Source organism: Prunus persica, chromosome G7, assembly GCF_000346465.2.
Source record: "Prunus persica cultivar Lovell chromosome G7, Prunus_persica_NCBIv2, whole genome shotgun sequence".
NCBI classification, from domain to species: Eukaryota; Viridiplantae; Streptophyta; class Magnoliopsida; order Rosales; family Rosaceae; genus Prunus; species Prunus persica.
The window spans coordinates 12286013-12301471 of record NC_034015.1 but is presented as its reverse complement, the minus strand read 5'-3'; the positions used below and the strand labels follow the sequence as shown (position 1 = coordinate 12301471).

The following is a 15459-nucleotide window of genomic DNA, read 5'->3' as shown; positions in this document are numbered from 1 at the left end:
ATTAATTTGGCATTTTGGTATTTAAATTCTGACATGTGGGTTAATGAATTGTTGGATCTTAAGTTGGGCTCTTCTTATGTTATAACTGCATGGGGCCTCTTTATATGTGTTTGGGCCTTAAAAACACTTTCAAACTTTTAATTATTTTTAAAATTAAGTAAAAAGTAAAACAATTTAAGTCAAAAAATACAAACAAAAACGGTGCCGAGAGTACACAAAGGCTTGAATCACTCTCCAATAAATGACCTATCAAATATGCCCTAACAAACACATATGTAGCCAAGCCTAATAAAAATCTAAGGCTGATTCGCTATGTATCTACTTAGACAAGTAATGTTGAAAGAAGAAAAGCCGAACTTGAAACCTCATAACAAAATTAACGTTTTTAGACTATTTGAGCTAAAAATGTCTTTCAAACCCTCCTACAAATTGAAAGAAGATTATGTACCCTAGCAACCTGTTACATTGCATGAGAAACTCTTTTTAAAAAATAGAAGAGAGTATATGGGTTGGAATATTATAAGAATATGCTACTTTCTATCCTAAAATTATTTACTTCATCAATTGCAAACCCTTCAAATAATATAAGAAGAAACAAAGGAACTAATTCTATTTTGGCCTTTTTGGGGTTCCTTTCTTCGCGTGTATGCGCGCAGGCCTACCGAATCAACGGGAAACCTTCATGTCATAGCGGGTCCCACAGTCGGGTAACCTCCGGGCTCTCCCCACCCTCGGCCATCACGGCCGTCCACGTCTTAACCAACCCCATCACCACCGTCCAAAATGGACCCCACACACACATCACATGTCCACCCTACCCCGTAAGCTGACACGTGTCCATAGCGCTCCCAAATCCATAACCTCTGTTTTGTTGTCTCACAGCCCACAAAAGAAGCGCCAACGAATTTGGATCCAATTCGCTTCCCATTATCGCTTCGCTCGTTTTATGTATACCTTCCAATCACTCACTTCATCACTCTCTCTCGTTCCTCCAATTCCTCAGAAACCTAATCTCAACCTTCATTTTCCAATCACTTCAAATCCAAGTTTCGCTCTCAAGTTTCCAGGTCATTTCTGAAATTCCTGTTAATTGTTTATCGCATCGTTGTTGATTCATTATGTTTAGCTTCAATTTCTGTGTAACTGTTTGGTTGCTGGGAAAATAGCCTAGCAACTGAAATCAAGCTCGGAAATTTGAGTTTTTTTTTTCTGGGATACATGAGACCTCAAAATGCGTAAAGACTCAGATTGAACTTTCCCAATTAAATTTTTTTGACTTTCTTCATATATGTTGGCTAAAGAATTTAATGCAAAATCCGTACTTTTTTCGTTTTAATTAAAAATTTTGGATTTGATTCAGGATCATCTTAATAGAAAATTGTTATCACAGGTGTTTTTACAGATGTTTGCATTTTTTATTTGAATATTTATAAATTCAGTGCAGGTTTGCGTTGGAATTAGGATAATCATGGATCGGCTAAAAGCTCCTGCCCGTCTAATGATAGTTTCAGATCTTGATCACACAATGGTAGGTTCTCTTACTGATTATGTCATTGGGGTGTCATTTCATTCATTCCATTTCTGCAGTGATTTTAGTGTAGAAATGCTTTTGTTGCAGGTTGATCATCATGACACTGAGAACCTTTCTCTGCTCAGATTCAACTCGTTGTGGGAAGCGAATTACCGTCACGATTCTCTGCTAGTTTTTTCAACTGGTAGGTCACCAACACTTTACAAAGAATTGAGGAAAGAGAAACCCATGTTAACTCCAGATATAACAATAATGTCTGTGGGAACTGAGATAACATATGGTAACTCAATGGTTCCTGATAATGGCTGGGTTGAGGTTCTGAATAAAAAATGGGATAGGAACGTAGTCAAAGAGGAAGCCAGCAAATTTTCTGAACTTAAACTTCAGGTACATTTTATAGGCTATGGCAATTGATTAGTGTCTCTGGTTGTGTGATGCAAATAAACTCAAGTGACATGTAAATAAAGAAACTAGTTTTTGAAATTTCTCAAGTCTTGAACTTTATGAGGACTGCAGGCAGAAACAGAGCAACGGCCACACAAGGTTAGCTTTTATGTTGAGAAAGACAAGGCTCAGGCAGTAACAAAGGCTCTTTCAGAGGTTTATGAAAAGCGTGGGGTAAGATATAACTCTTAGACAGCGGTTTTCATATATACTGCAGACTGCGTTGAGAATTGTGTAAACTTTGCCTAAAGAAAAGTCATTGCTTTCAGAATATCATAGGGTATTGTTGTTTTTGATATTGAACTTAAGTTTTTGCTTCATCTTTGGTCAGTTGGATGTTAAGATAATCTATAGTGGAGGAATGGATTTGGATATATTACCACAAGGTGCTGGCAAAGGACAAGCTCTTGCATATCTGCTTAAGAAATTTAAGACTGAGGGAAGTCCACCTGTCAACACTCTTGTTTGTGGTGACTCTGGAAATGATGCTGAGCTTTTTAGCATTCCAGAAGTATATGGTGTCATGGTTTGTATTTCACCTTGTTTCTCTTCATATCTAAACCCTATTTTCTCAATGTGAAATGAGGTTTTCCTCCTTAATTGGCATTGTTTTTGTTATTGCTGATCATGCAGGTTAGCAATGCCCAAGAAGAATTGTTGCATTGGCATGCTGAAAATGCTAAGGGTAACACAAGGATTATTCATGCAACAGAGAGATGTGCTGCTGGAATCATACAAGCCATTGGGCACTTTAAACTAGGTCCAAATTTGCCCCCCAGAGATATTGCTGATTTTTCTGACTATAAGCTGGAAAATCCGAATCCTGGTCACGAAGTAGTGAAATTTTTCTTATTCTATGAGAAATGGAGACGTGCAGAAGTTGAGAATTCAGCGGTCTATTTGGCAAGTCTGAAAGCCGATTGTGTATGTTTATTATCTTCCTTTCTTCTGAATACTGAGGTTTATGATATTACACTTGTATAGTGTTACACTGTCAGAAGAACTATTATCCTTTCCATGTCAGATTTCAACATCTTTTGGAAATACGTCTAAATTTGTTTCTGGTAATTTGTAGTTAATGCAATTACATAACTTGTGGGGTGGTTTCTCTAGTAAATTTTTAGGCGGGAAGGAAAAAGTAGTCACTTCTCATTTTGTAGATGGCATAGAAGGCATCAACTTAGAAGTCATATCTATTTTCCCTCTGTTTTCAGTTACTTTTTCCGACTACATAATAAATCTACGACTCCCGCCCAGATTGTAACACTCATTTTCTATACAAATAAAACTTAGTCTTACTGTGATCGGATATAGCAAGGGAGTTGAGTTTGTACGATATGAAGTTTTTAGGATCTATTGAGCATGCATGCGACATGATTATAACTATTGACATGTGGTAGCTTGTTTTGTAAGACGCCAACATACATGAAGATTGTGAACTGAAAAAAATGAAATTAATAGTCGTATGTTTGGACAATGCATATAGTGTTTTATCTGCATGTCAGTGTGAACTTGCTCAATTTACTTGAATGTGTATTGCAGTGTCCACTCTATAACATCTTTACAAAGCGAAATCATTCCCTGAAGTTACTAAAGAACCTGTGAAATTGTTTAGTGACAGGGTAATACATTTGGTTCCTATTGACTAAAAATGGCTGTCAAAACATTATTGTTAAATTCTGGATTAAATCCTTTGATTGAGTTAACTTCTTTCTGTGTACTTTTGTAGAATTAAACAGACCTTGGATATCTTGTACTTTTATTTCACATCATGGGGTCCCCTTTTGCATCTGAATCACCTTAATTGTGTTCATCTCATCAGTAACTAACCTTTAGTTATGTTTTCTTTGGGTCAGTGTCCATCTGGTACATTTGTCCATCCTTCTGGAGTTGAGCAATCTCTTCCAGAGTGCATAAATGGTCTGAGAAGCAGCTATGGAGACAAACAGGGAAAACAATTTCGGGTTTGGGTAGATGGGGTGTTAGCTACACAAGTTGGTTCAGATACATGGCTAGTGAAGTTCGATAAGTGGGAATTATCTGGTTGGACTCTCTCTCTCTCTCTCTCTCTCTCTCTGTGTAATCCAACATGTTTATACTTTTTCATGCTGTATTTAAGAAAATCAATATCTATGAGAGACAGCTCCCTGGAATAAGCTGCATGCTATAACTTATTCATATCCTGCATTTGAAAACTTCAGCAGAGAGAACATTGCATCTTTTTTTCTGGACTAACATCGTAATCATAATTATTTGACTTGATGACCATAGACATTGTAGTAGAACGTTGTATATATTTAGACGTATCATGAACAGCTAGCTTAACTCCATATACTTGCAAATTTCTGCTTCTCTTTTGACTCTAATCATCATTGTAGGTGAGGAGCGTCATGCAACAAAGACAACTGCTGTTATAAGTTCAAAGGTGAGATAGGAGATTGTAATTGGTTAGTGTCCAACAGTTGCGCTTTAACATTTTCTAAGATCATATTATTCGGTTTCAGGGTTCTGATGTTTCAGATGGTTTCACTTGGATTCGAGTGCATCAGACGTGGTACAAAGGATATGAAGGAAAAGATGATACAACTTGGCACTTCTAAATGTGACTACTACTGCTTCATTTCAAAGGTCTATAGTGCCCTGAAATGTCCAAAATAATTGTCAGATGATTGTGCATGCTTAATTTCGAGTTTTCATAATTCATGTGTAATCATCAGCTACATGGAGATGGCTTACTAGGTGATTAATTCCGTAAAAAAAATAATGGTAAGGCTGATATTCATGATCTCATGGCTTCCTTTGTCATAAACTTTTTAGCTGACAGACGAATGAGAATGATGTGAAGTGATCCTGAGTTCAAGTCCTCATGGTACCCGTGTGTGTTCCCTCCTCCCCTTCCTAACTTTGACAAAAAAAAAGAAAAAAAAGAAAAAGAGAAGAATGTCAAATTAATCCTCACCTTTAATTATGAAAATTCTGTCTTCTGCATAAAATTTGCATATTGTCATGGATCATGGCTCATATTTTCTTAAAATGTGGAGATTTTGGCACTCCTAGCCATGTGCAATTGAAACTAAACCCTAAACCCTCACATGAGAGGGGGAGAAGGCTAAGGCTAAGGCTAAAGGAGATTAAAACCAGTTTGAGACATGCTAGCAACCTTCTCTCTAACCTTCTTTTTTTGACCTTCTCCCTTCTCCTCATGACAAGTGTAATTTTCCTTACACTTAAAACAATGTCATTAATGCATCACACAAGTTAGTTTTTGTTTTCCAAGTTTACTCTTTTAAAATGAATTGGCTTTTATATTTCCTTCAATTTATTCAAATTTTGTTACAACTTCTTTAGCACATTGTTAAAAATTAAATAAGAAAAAAAAAAAAGAAAAACTTCATTTTTTAGAATATAAAAAAAATAAAATTTGTTACATGACATTGTTATCATCTTTATTTTGTTTTTAACAAAACACACATTTTCTTTGGAAAAAAAAAATTTTAAAAACTTCAGTTTTTATTTTCTTATTTAATTTTTTAACAGGGTGATAAGGAAGTTGTAAAAAAATTAGCTTGTTATTAAAATAAGTTAATACATTTAATAAGGGTAAACTTGGAAAACAAAAATTAGTTTGTGTTATGCATTAATGACATTGTTTTAAGTGTAAGGAAAGTGACACTTGTCATGAGAAGAAGAGAGAAAGTTCAAAGGAGAAGGTTAGAGAGAAGGTTGTTAGCACTCCCCAAACCAGTTTTACATATTTGAATGGATCCGTCACTCAAGTTTATTAGATTGGATCAACTAGAACATCCATGGATACTATGAAATAATTACATCGTTGCATATGTTTATTTTGAATATGAAAGAAAATAAATGAATTTCAAATAATTCGTTGCAGATGATTATTTCGTTGAATTGTCTTGGTGTCAAATTCAAATCATTTATTTAAAATTCTTTAAACGCCTTTTTCTATTTTTATAACAAAGTATTTAGAAGTCATGATTCAATACCACATTACTTTTTGTTTTGGAAAAATAATACCACATCACTTTCATGGACAAATGTAAATAATTCATAAAAACAAACATGGAAGTCATAAGTTATAGCAATTTCTTAAGCAATCAATCCGCAGGAAAGAGTTTAAGAAGCAAAATATTTCAGTTGCCCATGCTTCCATTGTCATTTTCCATCAAAACACAACATAAGGGGCAAAACCAAATTAAATCATGTTGTAAAACCAAAGCATATTAGGCAAACTTGACCACATATCATCAGGTAACACCGTTCTATTAGTACATACGGCCATAGAAACAACAAAAATGGAACAAGAGTTGGCTTTTAAGGATGAGGTTGGGGTGGAAAATTGGAAATGGTGGAGGAGTTGGTTGGGAAAATTTATGGGAAGTGAGGCCCCCCAATAGTAAACTGAATAAAATCAACAATTTCTCTGAGAGGCATATCACCACGTACAAGGAATGGATAGCCAATAAAACTGTGTGAAAACCCGTTCATTTAAGACAAGCTATGAATACACAAATGAACTTGGAATTTGCCTTTCATTGCAGCGGCAATTGGGTTTCACACCCTTGGGTTGGAGTTGGTCTTACAAGTAGGGTGACAATTTTCGACACGATTAATGGTGAAGTCATGATTTTATTTGTGGGGAGCCTCTCACAAAATATATAATAAAAGATTCGAGCTCACAATACATGATCAACAGGACCAAAAACACATAATGTCTATTACATATATCAACAATATACAACTTCGTTTCATTTGGTAATCTATATATAATTTTTTTGGAAGACTCATTAAACTCAATGGAGAGAATAAATCAAAATTTCACAAACCCAAACAAACCATGGCGAAGTCATGATTTTATTTGTGAGGAGCCTTTCACAAAATATCTATAAACATATTCGTACTCACAATACATGATTAAGAGGACAAAAAAACATAATGTATATTAAATATATCGACAATTTTTACAACTTTGTTTCATTTGGGAATCTACACATAATTTTTTTGGAAGGCTCATTAAAAACAATGGAGAGAATAATCAAAATTTCACAAACCCAAACAAACCATAGGTGAAGAGAAAACAATTAAAAAAAGTAAGAGAAATTTTAACAAACCTTAATTAAGTGAGTTAACTCAATTGAAACTTGATAATATATTATATGGAGAATAAGAAAATAAATAAAAGTCACAAACATGGTTGTAGGAGCAAAGGGGAAATTTGTTGTGTCCACCGAAACAATGGAGAAATAGGTGGAAAAGTCTTTGATTTTAAGGATTTGTGTTACCAAAAATATTATAATAATAATAGATACAGTAAATTTAAGAAAATAAGTAGACATGAAAATGAGACTGTTGAAATATTAATGGTATTATAAAATATATTAATACACATAATTATTATTTTTTACCATATATATATATTGCATATAAATAATAAAAAAAGGTCAGGGGGACCGAGATCACACTGGTCCCTTAATGGCTCCACTCCTGGACACGACCTAATAAATGACACGAAAACCGCACAGGAAAAAATCCGAGTCAAATTTAGATCAACTCGTTAAGATACGATTAATAAATGGGTGAGTGATCAACTTGTCATTCCATTAATTCCCGAGCATGGTAACTTTTGATTTTATTATAAAATAAGTTGAAAATTATTTTCTAGGATAAACTTGAACTAGTTAGATTGACATCGAACAACTTTGAACATAATGTGGAAACCTAAGAAGCACGGATACGGCGATACAATACGACACAACATGGGGATACGGCAAATCTCCGAAAACTAGGATACAATACGTCATACATACGGCAATTAAAAATTTATATTAAAAATATAATAATATCAATATATATAATTTAAAACATATTTTAATTAACATAAAAATTCAAATTCATCAACCAAATTCAAATTTAAACTCTAGAAAAATAAAAAACAGAAGTTTCAATCAACTACAATATTTGTAATGTCTTCCCTGGTAAATAAAGCAACCTCCAATAATGATTCATCTAGACAAAGCTTAGCAATTTCAAGCATCCCAACACTTTCACCCAAGCTATCAAATACATCTCCTCCAAAATTTCACATTTGAGTAACAACTTCTTTGTAGCTTGGGCTCTTCCTTGATAAAAGACAAAGATTATTATGCACAAATACCAAGTCTTCAGCTCTTTAGGGTGTTAACTTGTTTCTTCTTAAAGAGTGAATGAAACTCTATGTACTTCAATTTCTTTCACAACACAAGGAGGAACAAGGTTGTCCAAGTAGCTTCAAAGCTATGGATTGAAGAGTTGGTGTTGAAGCTCCATGAACAATCCACCACACCATTGGTTCCATGTGAAACCTATCATTCATAGCATCAATAGCTCCAAAGTCATCTAAGCATATTGAAAAAGAGGCATACTCCACGTTGATATCTCTTCAAGCCCGGTCATCTGAAAAGTATTTCTCAAGACACTTTTTTCTTTCCCTTGTAATCTTGGCATCTTAGTGTGGAGCAACACGGTTAGGATCCTTTTGCAGCCATAATGGACTGTAAAACCTAAAAGTAAAGTGTGATATTATTTTATAAAATTATCACAGTATGAAAAGTATGTGATACACCACATCAAAAAAGTCTATTTGTTCATGTAGTTGCTCATGCTCTTTCCCAAGGATTAAAACATCGGCCATGCAAATAATATCGGGCTTCCAATTTACGGATATTTTGGGGGATATACCATTATCGTTTTAGGTATCGGAAAAAAATCAACAAAAATGACAGATATAGGCATTGTAATACATAATTTTAGTGTAAAACTTTCATAGATGTTATGTACATTATCAACAAATATATTGAACAAATAAAACTCAAAATTTACTAATAATAAGATATACATATGATGAAATATAAGTGGTATGTAATGCACGTTAATGAAAAGTTTGAAAATAAAATGTTGATTAGAATGAATAAACCATGCATAAATCCACAGTTTGTTTAAACATTGGATTACAATTTAGATAAGTGTCCATCTACATAAATGAAGAGCTCCTATGAGGTTCAAACAATGAGGAACAACCATCTAGATTCATACAATAGTTATACCAAGTCATGTAACCCAAGCAGTTTGTAAGCCATGTTTGAACACAGTGCACATAGTTCTCTCTTAAGCTCCCTACTGTCCATAATCTATTTCATCATCTTGAGCTCCATAACTAGTTCCACTATAATCAGACAAGACATAACCATAGCCATCATAAGATTCATTTGAATTAGTACTAGGTCTAGTTCCTATGCTCATAGATCCAAAACTGATCGCCATGTTCTCTTCGGATGGATTGGAGGTATGTAGGGCAGTAGACTGTGCATAGATTCTTCATATTAATAAATTATAGGGTTCTGAGCAAATATTAGCTATTTTTGGGTTTCAATTTGCTTCAATTGCCTTCAAAACTTCTGAATTTTTTTTGGGTTCTGTTATGGGTATCAGGAAACATCGAGGATGTCACACTTATCGAGGATATATCGTCAATACAGGGGAATATATGGCCTTACCCTCCAATATCAGTGTCGACAGTTGAAAATACCAATATATTGGTGTATCGGCCGATATTTTAATCCTTGCTCTTTCCTATCGATAACTGCCTTCACCTTCTCTATCATGGTATCCCACCACTAATAAACCAAATAAAGAGAAAGTTTATCTGTGTTAGCCATCCTAATCATATCATATATAAAAGCTGTGAAGGAAAGTATATAATCAATCTCATCCCAAAAGTATTCATCCAATATCTTTTCCTTCATTGCTTTTGCTTTGCCAACATTATCCTCTTTATATAAAGACCAATTTGGACTAATCACCATTTGTTCTAAACATTCCTTTATTTTCTTAAATCTTCTAATCATCACAAGTGTAGAGGCAAACCTTGTTTCAGCAATGGAAAGCATCTTCAATTTGCAGTGGTCCTTATACATAGCCAATCTCATATTATGGTTCACAATAAAAAAATTTATGAACCCAACATCAACAGTAGTGTCTAAAATCCAACTACATTTATCATACCAATCATCATTTTGTTTTGGTGAACATATGCTCTTCAACACAAGATTAAGATTGTGAACCACACATGGTGTCTAAAAGATATTGGGATATCTGCCCTCAACAAGTAATCCAACAGCTCTACAAACCGGCGCATTGTCAGTGATTACTTGAACCACATTTTGATAACCAATTTCCTTAATGGAGTCGATAAGAAAGTTGGCAATACAATGTTTGTCCTCGTACTCTCTGTCACAATTAATTCCCTTCAAGAACATAGGTCTGCTCTCACAAGTTGTCATAATGTTAATAAGTGGTCTTCTTTACGAATCTGTTCATCCATCACTACATACATTTACACATTTAGTGCTCCATGTACCCTTGATTGGTTGTAAATACCACTCAATATGACTCTTCTCTTCTTGCAAAAGAGTAATTCTTAGTGCATTGTAACCTGGTGGAACATATCTTGGAAGCGTAGAAGCACAAAGATAGAAGTTTCGATAATGTGGATTCTTTGCAAGATAGAAGGACAATCCACCTGTATAAAACATCCTTGCAACTTTAGCATTACATTGTTCTCTAGCCTTATTTTGAAAAGCTCTATCAAGGGGACCATTCATTCCCTTTCTCTTCTTTTACTCAACATTAGATACAGAAAAACAAAGTAAAAAACCAGTATTAGGCAAAGCCACTTGTCTTGGATCTGGACTTTTCAACCGGTGTTCACATTCTCTCACAAGTTTTTTCATTTATGCAAAAACTTCATTAGTAACCTTTTTGCAAGGTGCAATCCCATTGCCTGAGATTTTCAACAAATGAAACTTGACTCTAGATAGTAGGAGCCTTTGTAAGTATTATGACAATAATTGCATTCAAACATAGTATTTCCTCCTACTTTTCCTAACTTGTCAAGCCTTTTAACATACTTCCATAATGGAGCATGATCATCTACCTCGATTTCAGTATTCTCAATAGTATTAACATTAGCACTTGTATTATTATCCAAATGACTCATGATCCTGAACATAAAGAAAATTCAATAAATAAATTATAATATTATTAAATTGTCTAAACTAAACTAAACTAAACTATTTTCTTTTTTTCTAAACAAAAGCATGTGGGTTGAAAACTTTAATAATGATTTGCTTAGAAATATTAAATTGTAATATTATTAAATTTGTTATAAAACTAGAGGGAGAAAATGTAGAGAGAAGTGATATGCTAAAGATAAAGCTTCACCATGTTTATTCCTCACTAAATCTTTGGTAGAACCACCTATTTATAGGCTTACAAGATAGAGGATTGAATACCATTATTTACAATATACCTATAGGTTACAAGCATTAATTACAAATACTTAGTGCATAGGTTACATAAAATCCAACGGTGGAATATTAAGAGGTATGGTGGTCATCCACCAACTCATGCATTTACAACACTCCCCCTTGGATGTCCACCATACAATGACATAGTTCCCTCATTAAAAACCTTGCTTGGAAAACCCAGTGGGACAAAACCAAAGCGAAGGGAAAAAGAGTGAAACTTTCTTCTGAATCATTGATATGGTGTTGGATGAGCTTATATTGCCTCGTTAAAACCTTGCTAGGAAAAACCCAGTGGGACAAAAAACTAGTCGAAGGGAAAAAGAGTACAACGCGCATCTGCCTTGAATGTAGTAGAATTGGGATGCTCCCCCTGATTAATATCTCTCCTTCTCTGATTTGAGTAATACAAGCAACATTGTCTTCATACATGATCATCTATCACACTATTCAACCTGCTTTTCACTTTTCAAATGATTGAAATCTTTAGGAGTATCAACAACTAATTTAGTAGTTAGAATATGTTACAACAATATCAAATTTGAATTCAAAATACTCAAACTCTTAGTGTTAACTCTTAATTAAGAATATTGTGGTACTTTATATCCTTCAAGAGGTTGCTTCATCAGATATATCTCAAATATTTCATGAGCTTTGAGGATTTCCATGTACCATATAGTCTTAATAAATATGCATTTAACACATACTATAAGTTTTGCGTTAAAGTAACAACCTCACTTATAGAAATGTGGATGCATTTACGATGAGATTGGAGACTAAAACCACATGTCTCTCCCAGGAAACCTTATGTCATATTAGTGATCTTATTTCACTTCACAAACACCAATTCGTAACCTTCATACTGGAACATTTGTAATTTGGTGTTTGAGTTATAGGTTCAATATCCAACTCTTCTTATTTAGTGATAAATGGAATTGCCTATTTCCATTTTTGGCCAATCACTTAACTTGTCGACATTCATGAAACATGATTTAATATAATCATAGCCCTTGATGATTGTAGTAGCTACTAATAGACCAAATGTACATCAATTTGTGATCCCACAATTCTTATGTGCATGCACATGCATAATTTATAATCATCTCATTGCTTTGGGGTACCAATGCCTCTTCAGGGGCTTATGTTGTCACTTATGGGACAAACATCTCTTTTACAATGAATTATTTAGAATATGTGGATCATAACCTCCTATAGAGCGTTATTTTTTATAGGGCTTGAATTTTTCAAATAATCTCCATTTCTGAGGAGTTAAGTCTTTAGAACCTATATTTCTGACATGCTTCAGGCATGCATTATATATATAGTCACCATGTTAATGGATTGTGATACGAGAATATCAATCCATGTTAGCATATGTACAACTTATATATGCATTATCTTGATGAGACAAAAGCGGATTGATTCAACACTATTTCACGACGTTCTTTAGGAATTGTCATTTCTCCCCCTAACGGCGGGAAAATTGTCTCAAAATGTAGAAAAATAAACTCACAGTCGTTATCAAATATGTGACCATTTTAGTAGGCACATTCAGTAAAACTGGTGAAGTGATCCATAATTAGATGTTGTATAGGCTCACAAATATCCCCTTGAATTATTTCAGGAAAGATGGCTCAAAGTTAATTTTTGACTGAGATGATCTTATGACAGCTTTTATTTGTGAGCGTTCTTTGTAATGATATTGTTGGACAAGACAATAATTTGAGTCTTTAAACGATGTCCTTACAAATTTATAAAAATCTTATGCATCATTGTGGGACATGGATTGCCAAGATAGTCATGTCACAACATAAAAGTTATTCGGTCAATGAACTTCTAGTTCATGACATCATAATCTTCAACTATAATAGTTGTGTAATATTGGGGCCTCAAGAACTTTTGGTTCATAACATCATAAACTTCCTACCCACAAAAGAAAGTAGGAAGTTTCTCCAATAGACGCCTCTGGCTATCAATATTGGAGCGGTAATACAAAACATTACCATTGTAAAACGAAATTAATTAATAACCTAACATAAATAAAATAAAATAAAATAAAATAAGTAAAGTGGTATAAACAAGGAATAAAATAAATAAATTAAAGATTATGAAATTCCAAGATAATCCAATATTAATGTGAATTCAATATGTAGATAAAACTACAAGTTTAAGAATTGGATTTCCAACCAATTCAGGTTCATATAGGCACAAATAAGTAATGAACTTCAAGTTCATATATAGTATTAAGATCCATGAAAAACTATGAACTTCAGGTTCATATCAATATATATTCGAAACTTCAGGTACGAATACGTAGATCTAAATAAATTGAATTAATAGTTGTGCTTTGAACTTCATACTCAAATCGATGTATATGCACTCGAAACTTCTGGTTCAAGTTCTTGACATATGTAGGCCTCATGGAATTCTGATTTTGATTAATACAAAATCGAGGAGTTTTATGTCCTTATGTGCTCTTTAAATTCGCGGAACTTCACGCCCTCAATTATTTGGAATCAAAGAACTTCAGGTTCTGATTCAATCAAAAGGACTCTATATCCTAATCTAGTTATATGATGAGGATCGCGGAACTTCGGGCCCCTGATCTTTTGTATAATTCAAACTCATCATAATAATTAAGATCATACTTAAAATTAAATAAACAAACAAATAAAAATAAAAACATGGCATTATATTCATGTGTAATAAGAATAAGAATTTTTTTCTTAAACAAGCATGATGAAGTCTGATGGTGAGTACAAAGAAACTCTATACCATGTGATGACTCTAGCTCATATAAGAAGAAAGAAAATTCAGAGAAAGAAAAACATACCAAGAGCAATGTCGTGCTGATAACGTGTTATAAAACTAGAGGGAGAAAATGTAGAGAGAAGTGATATGCTAAAGATAAAGCTTCACCATGTTTATTCATTACTAAATCTTTGGTAGAACCACCTATTTATAGGCTTACAAGATAGGGGATTGAATACCATCATTTACAATATACCTATAGGTTACAAGCATTAATTACAAATACTTAGTGCATAGGTTACATAAAATCCAACGGTGGAATATTAAGAGGTATGGTGGTCATCCACCAACTCATGCATTTACAACAAAATTACCACTACTATACAGTTTATTGGGTTGAAACTTGAAACTTTAGTAATGACCTGTTTTGAAAGTTGAAAGTTTATTGAAACTGTGAGTAAACAAAAACAAAAGATAAGATCTCGACCAAAAAAAAAAGATAAGACAAACCACACCGACGATGAAAATTCAAAAATAAAGACAGAGAGAGAAGCTCAGAAAACAAAGAGAGAAGAACATACTGACGTCGACGATGAAGACAAACCAGAAGAAAATTCATGAACACCATAACCACCACCACACCAGAAGATTCAAGAAGAAGAAAAGAAGATCTGACTACGGTGCTGTGCTGGGCTTCGTTATTTATATAGAAGAAGGGAAAGAAGATCTGATTCCCAAAACAGGTAGGTAAGGACAATTCGTTTTCTTCAAGACTTCAAATTTGTGCCGAATTTTAATTTTCTCTCTTAAAACGTATCCTAAAAATCGGATACCCGTATCTGTAATGTCAAGTACGCGAATCTGTTTGTCATTGACCATATCCGTTGACTCGGATATGTAACCATAGCGTATCCATACGTGTCCACTGCGTATCGTATCCCCTAGCATATCGGACATTGGATACATACCTCAACCGCTGTATCCATGCTTCTTAGGTGGAAACTATAGACATGTTAGAATTTCAACATATTGAAGAGATGAACCATGTGATTCTAGAGATGTGAGAGACCACTCATTGAATGGCTATGAGCAACCGAATAGGTACGTGTGCTTGTAACTTATGAATAACGTGATATCTGGCTCCTTGAAAGGACGAGGATGCGAAATGTGATAATGATGATGATGAGGTAGCACAGTTTTGTAATTCATGAGTAAATTTCATAGTTTATTATGTGACTAGTCTTAATTTATTAGTGTTGATTTATAATTTTAAAGTTACAACTTATGATGAAAATTATTTCGCAGAAAGAGACGGGTCCCAAGATGGTTACGATTGTTAGAGTGACAATTGATGAGAAAGAACACCATAGAGAT

The 15459-nt window shown here is 34.0% G+C and overlaps 1 protein-coding gene across 2 annotated transcripts; it reads left to right on the top strand.

Moving 5' to 3' along the window:
- LOC18770457 (probable sucrose-phosphatase 2) lies at window positions 870-4840 on the top strand. Of its 2 annotated transcripts, none has more exons than XM_020568683.1 (9): window positions 870-1067; window positions 1440-1528; window positions 1619-1918; window positions 2048-2149; window positions 2307-2501; window positions 2609-2899; window positions 3832-4018; window positions 4354-4400; window positions 4480-4840. In XM_020568683.1, the coding sequence occupies exons 1-9, from the start codon at window positions 947-949 to the stop codon at window positions 4573-4575; spliced, it is 1428 nt and encodes a 475-aa protein (XP_020424272.1). In that variant the 5' UTR covers window positions 870-946; the 3' UTR covers window positions 4576-4840. The 2 variants fall into 2 exon arrangements, with proteins under 2 accessions (XP_020424272.1, XP_007203884.1); XM_007203822.2 differs by having other exon boundaries at window positions 894-1067; window positions 1445-1528.

Coding starts and splice junctions, on each gene's coding strand:
- LOC18770457 (XM_020568683.1), top strand. CDS start 947: ATGTATACCTTCCAATCACTCACTTCATCACTCTCTCTCGTTCCTCCA. Junction 1,919..2,047: donor TTTCTGAACTTAAACTTCAG/GTACATTTTATA, acceptor TGAGGACTGCAG/GCAGAAACAGAGCAACGGCC. Junction 2,502..2,608: donor CAGAAGTATATGGTGTCATG/GTTTGTATTTCA, acceptor CTGATCATGCAG/GTTAGCAATGCCCAAGAAGA.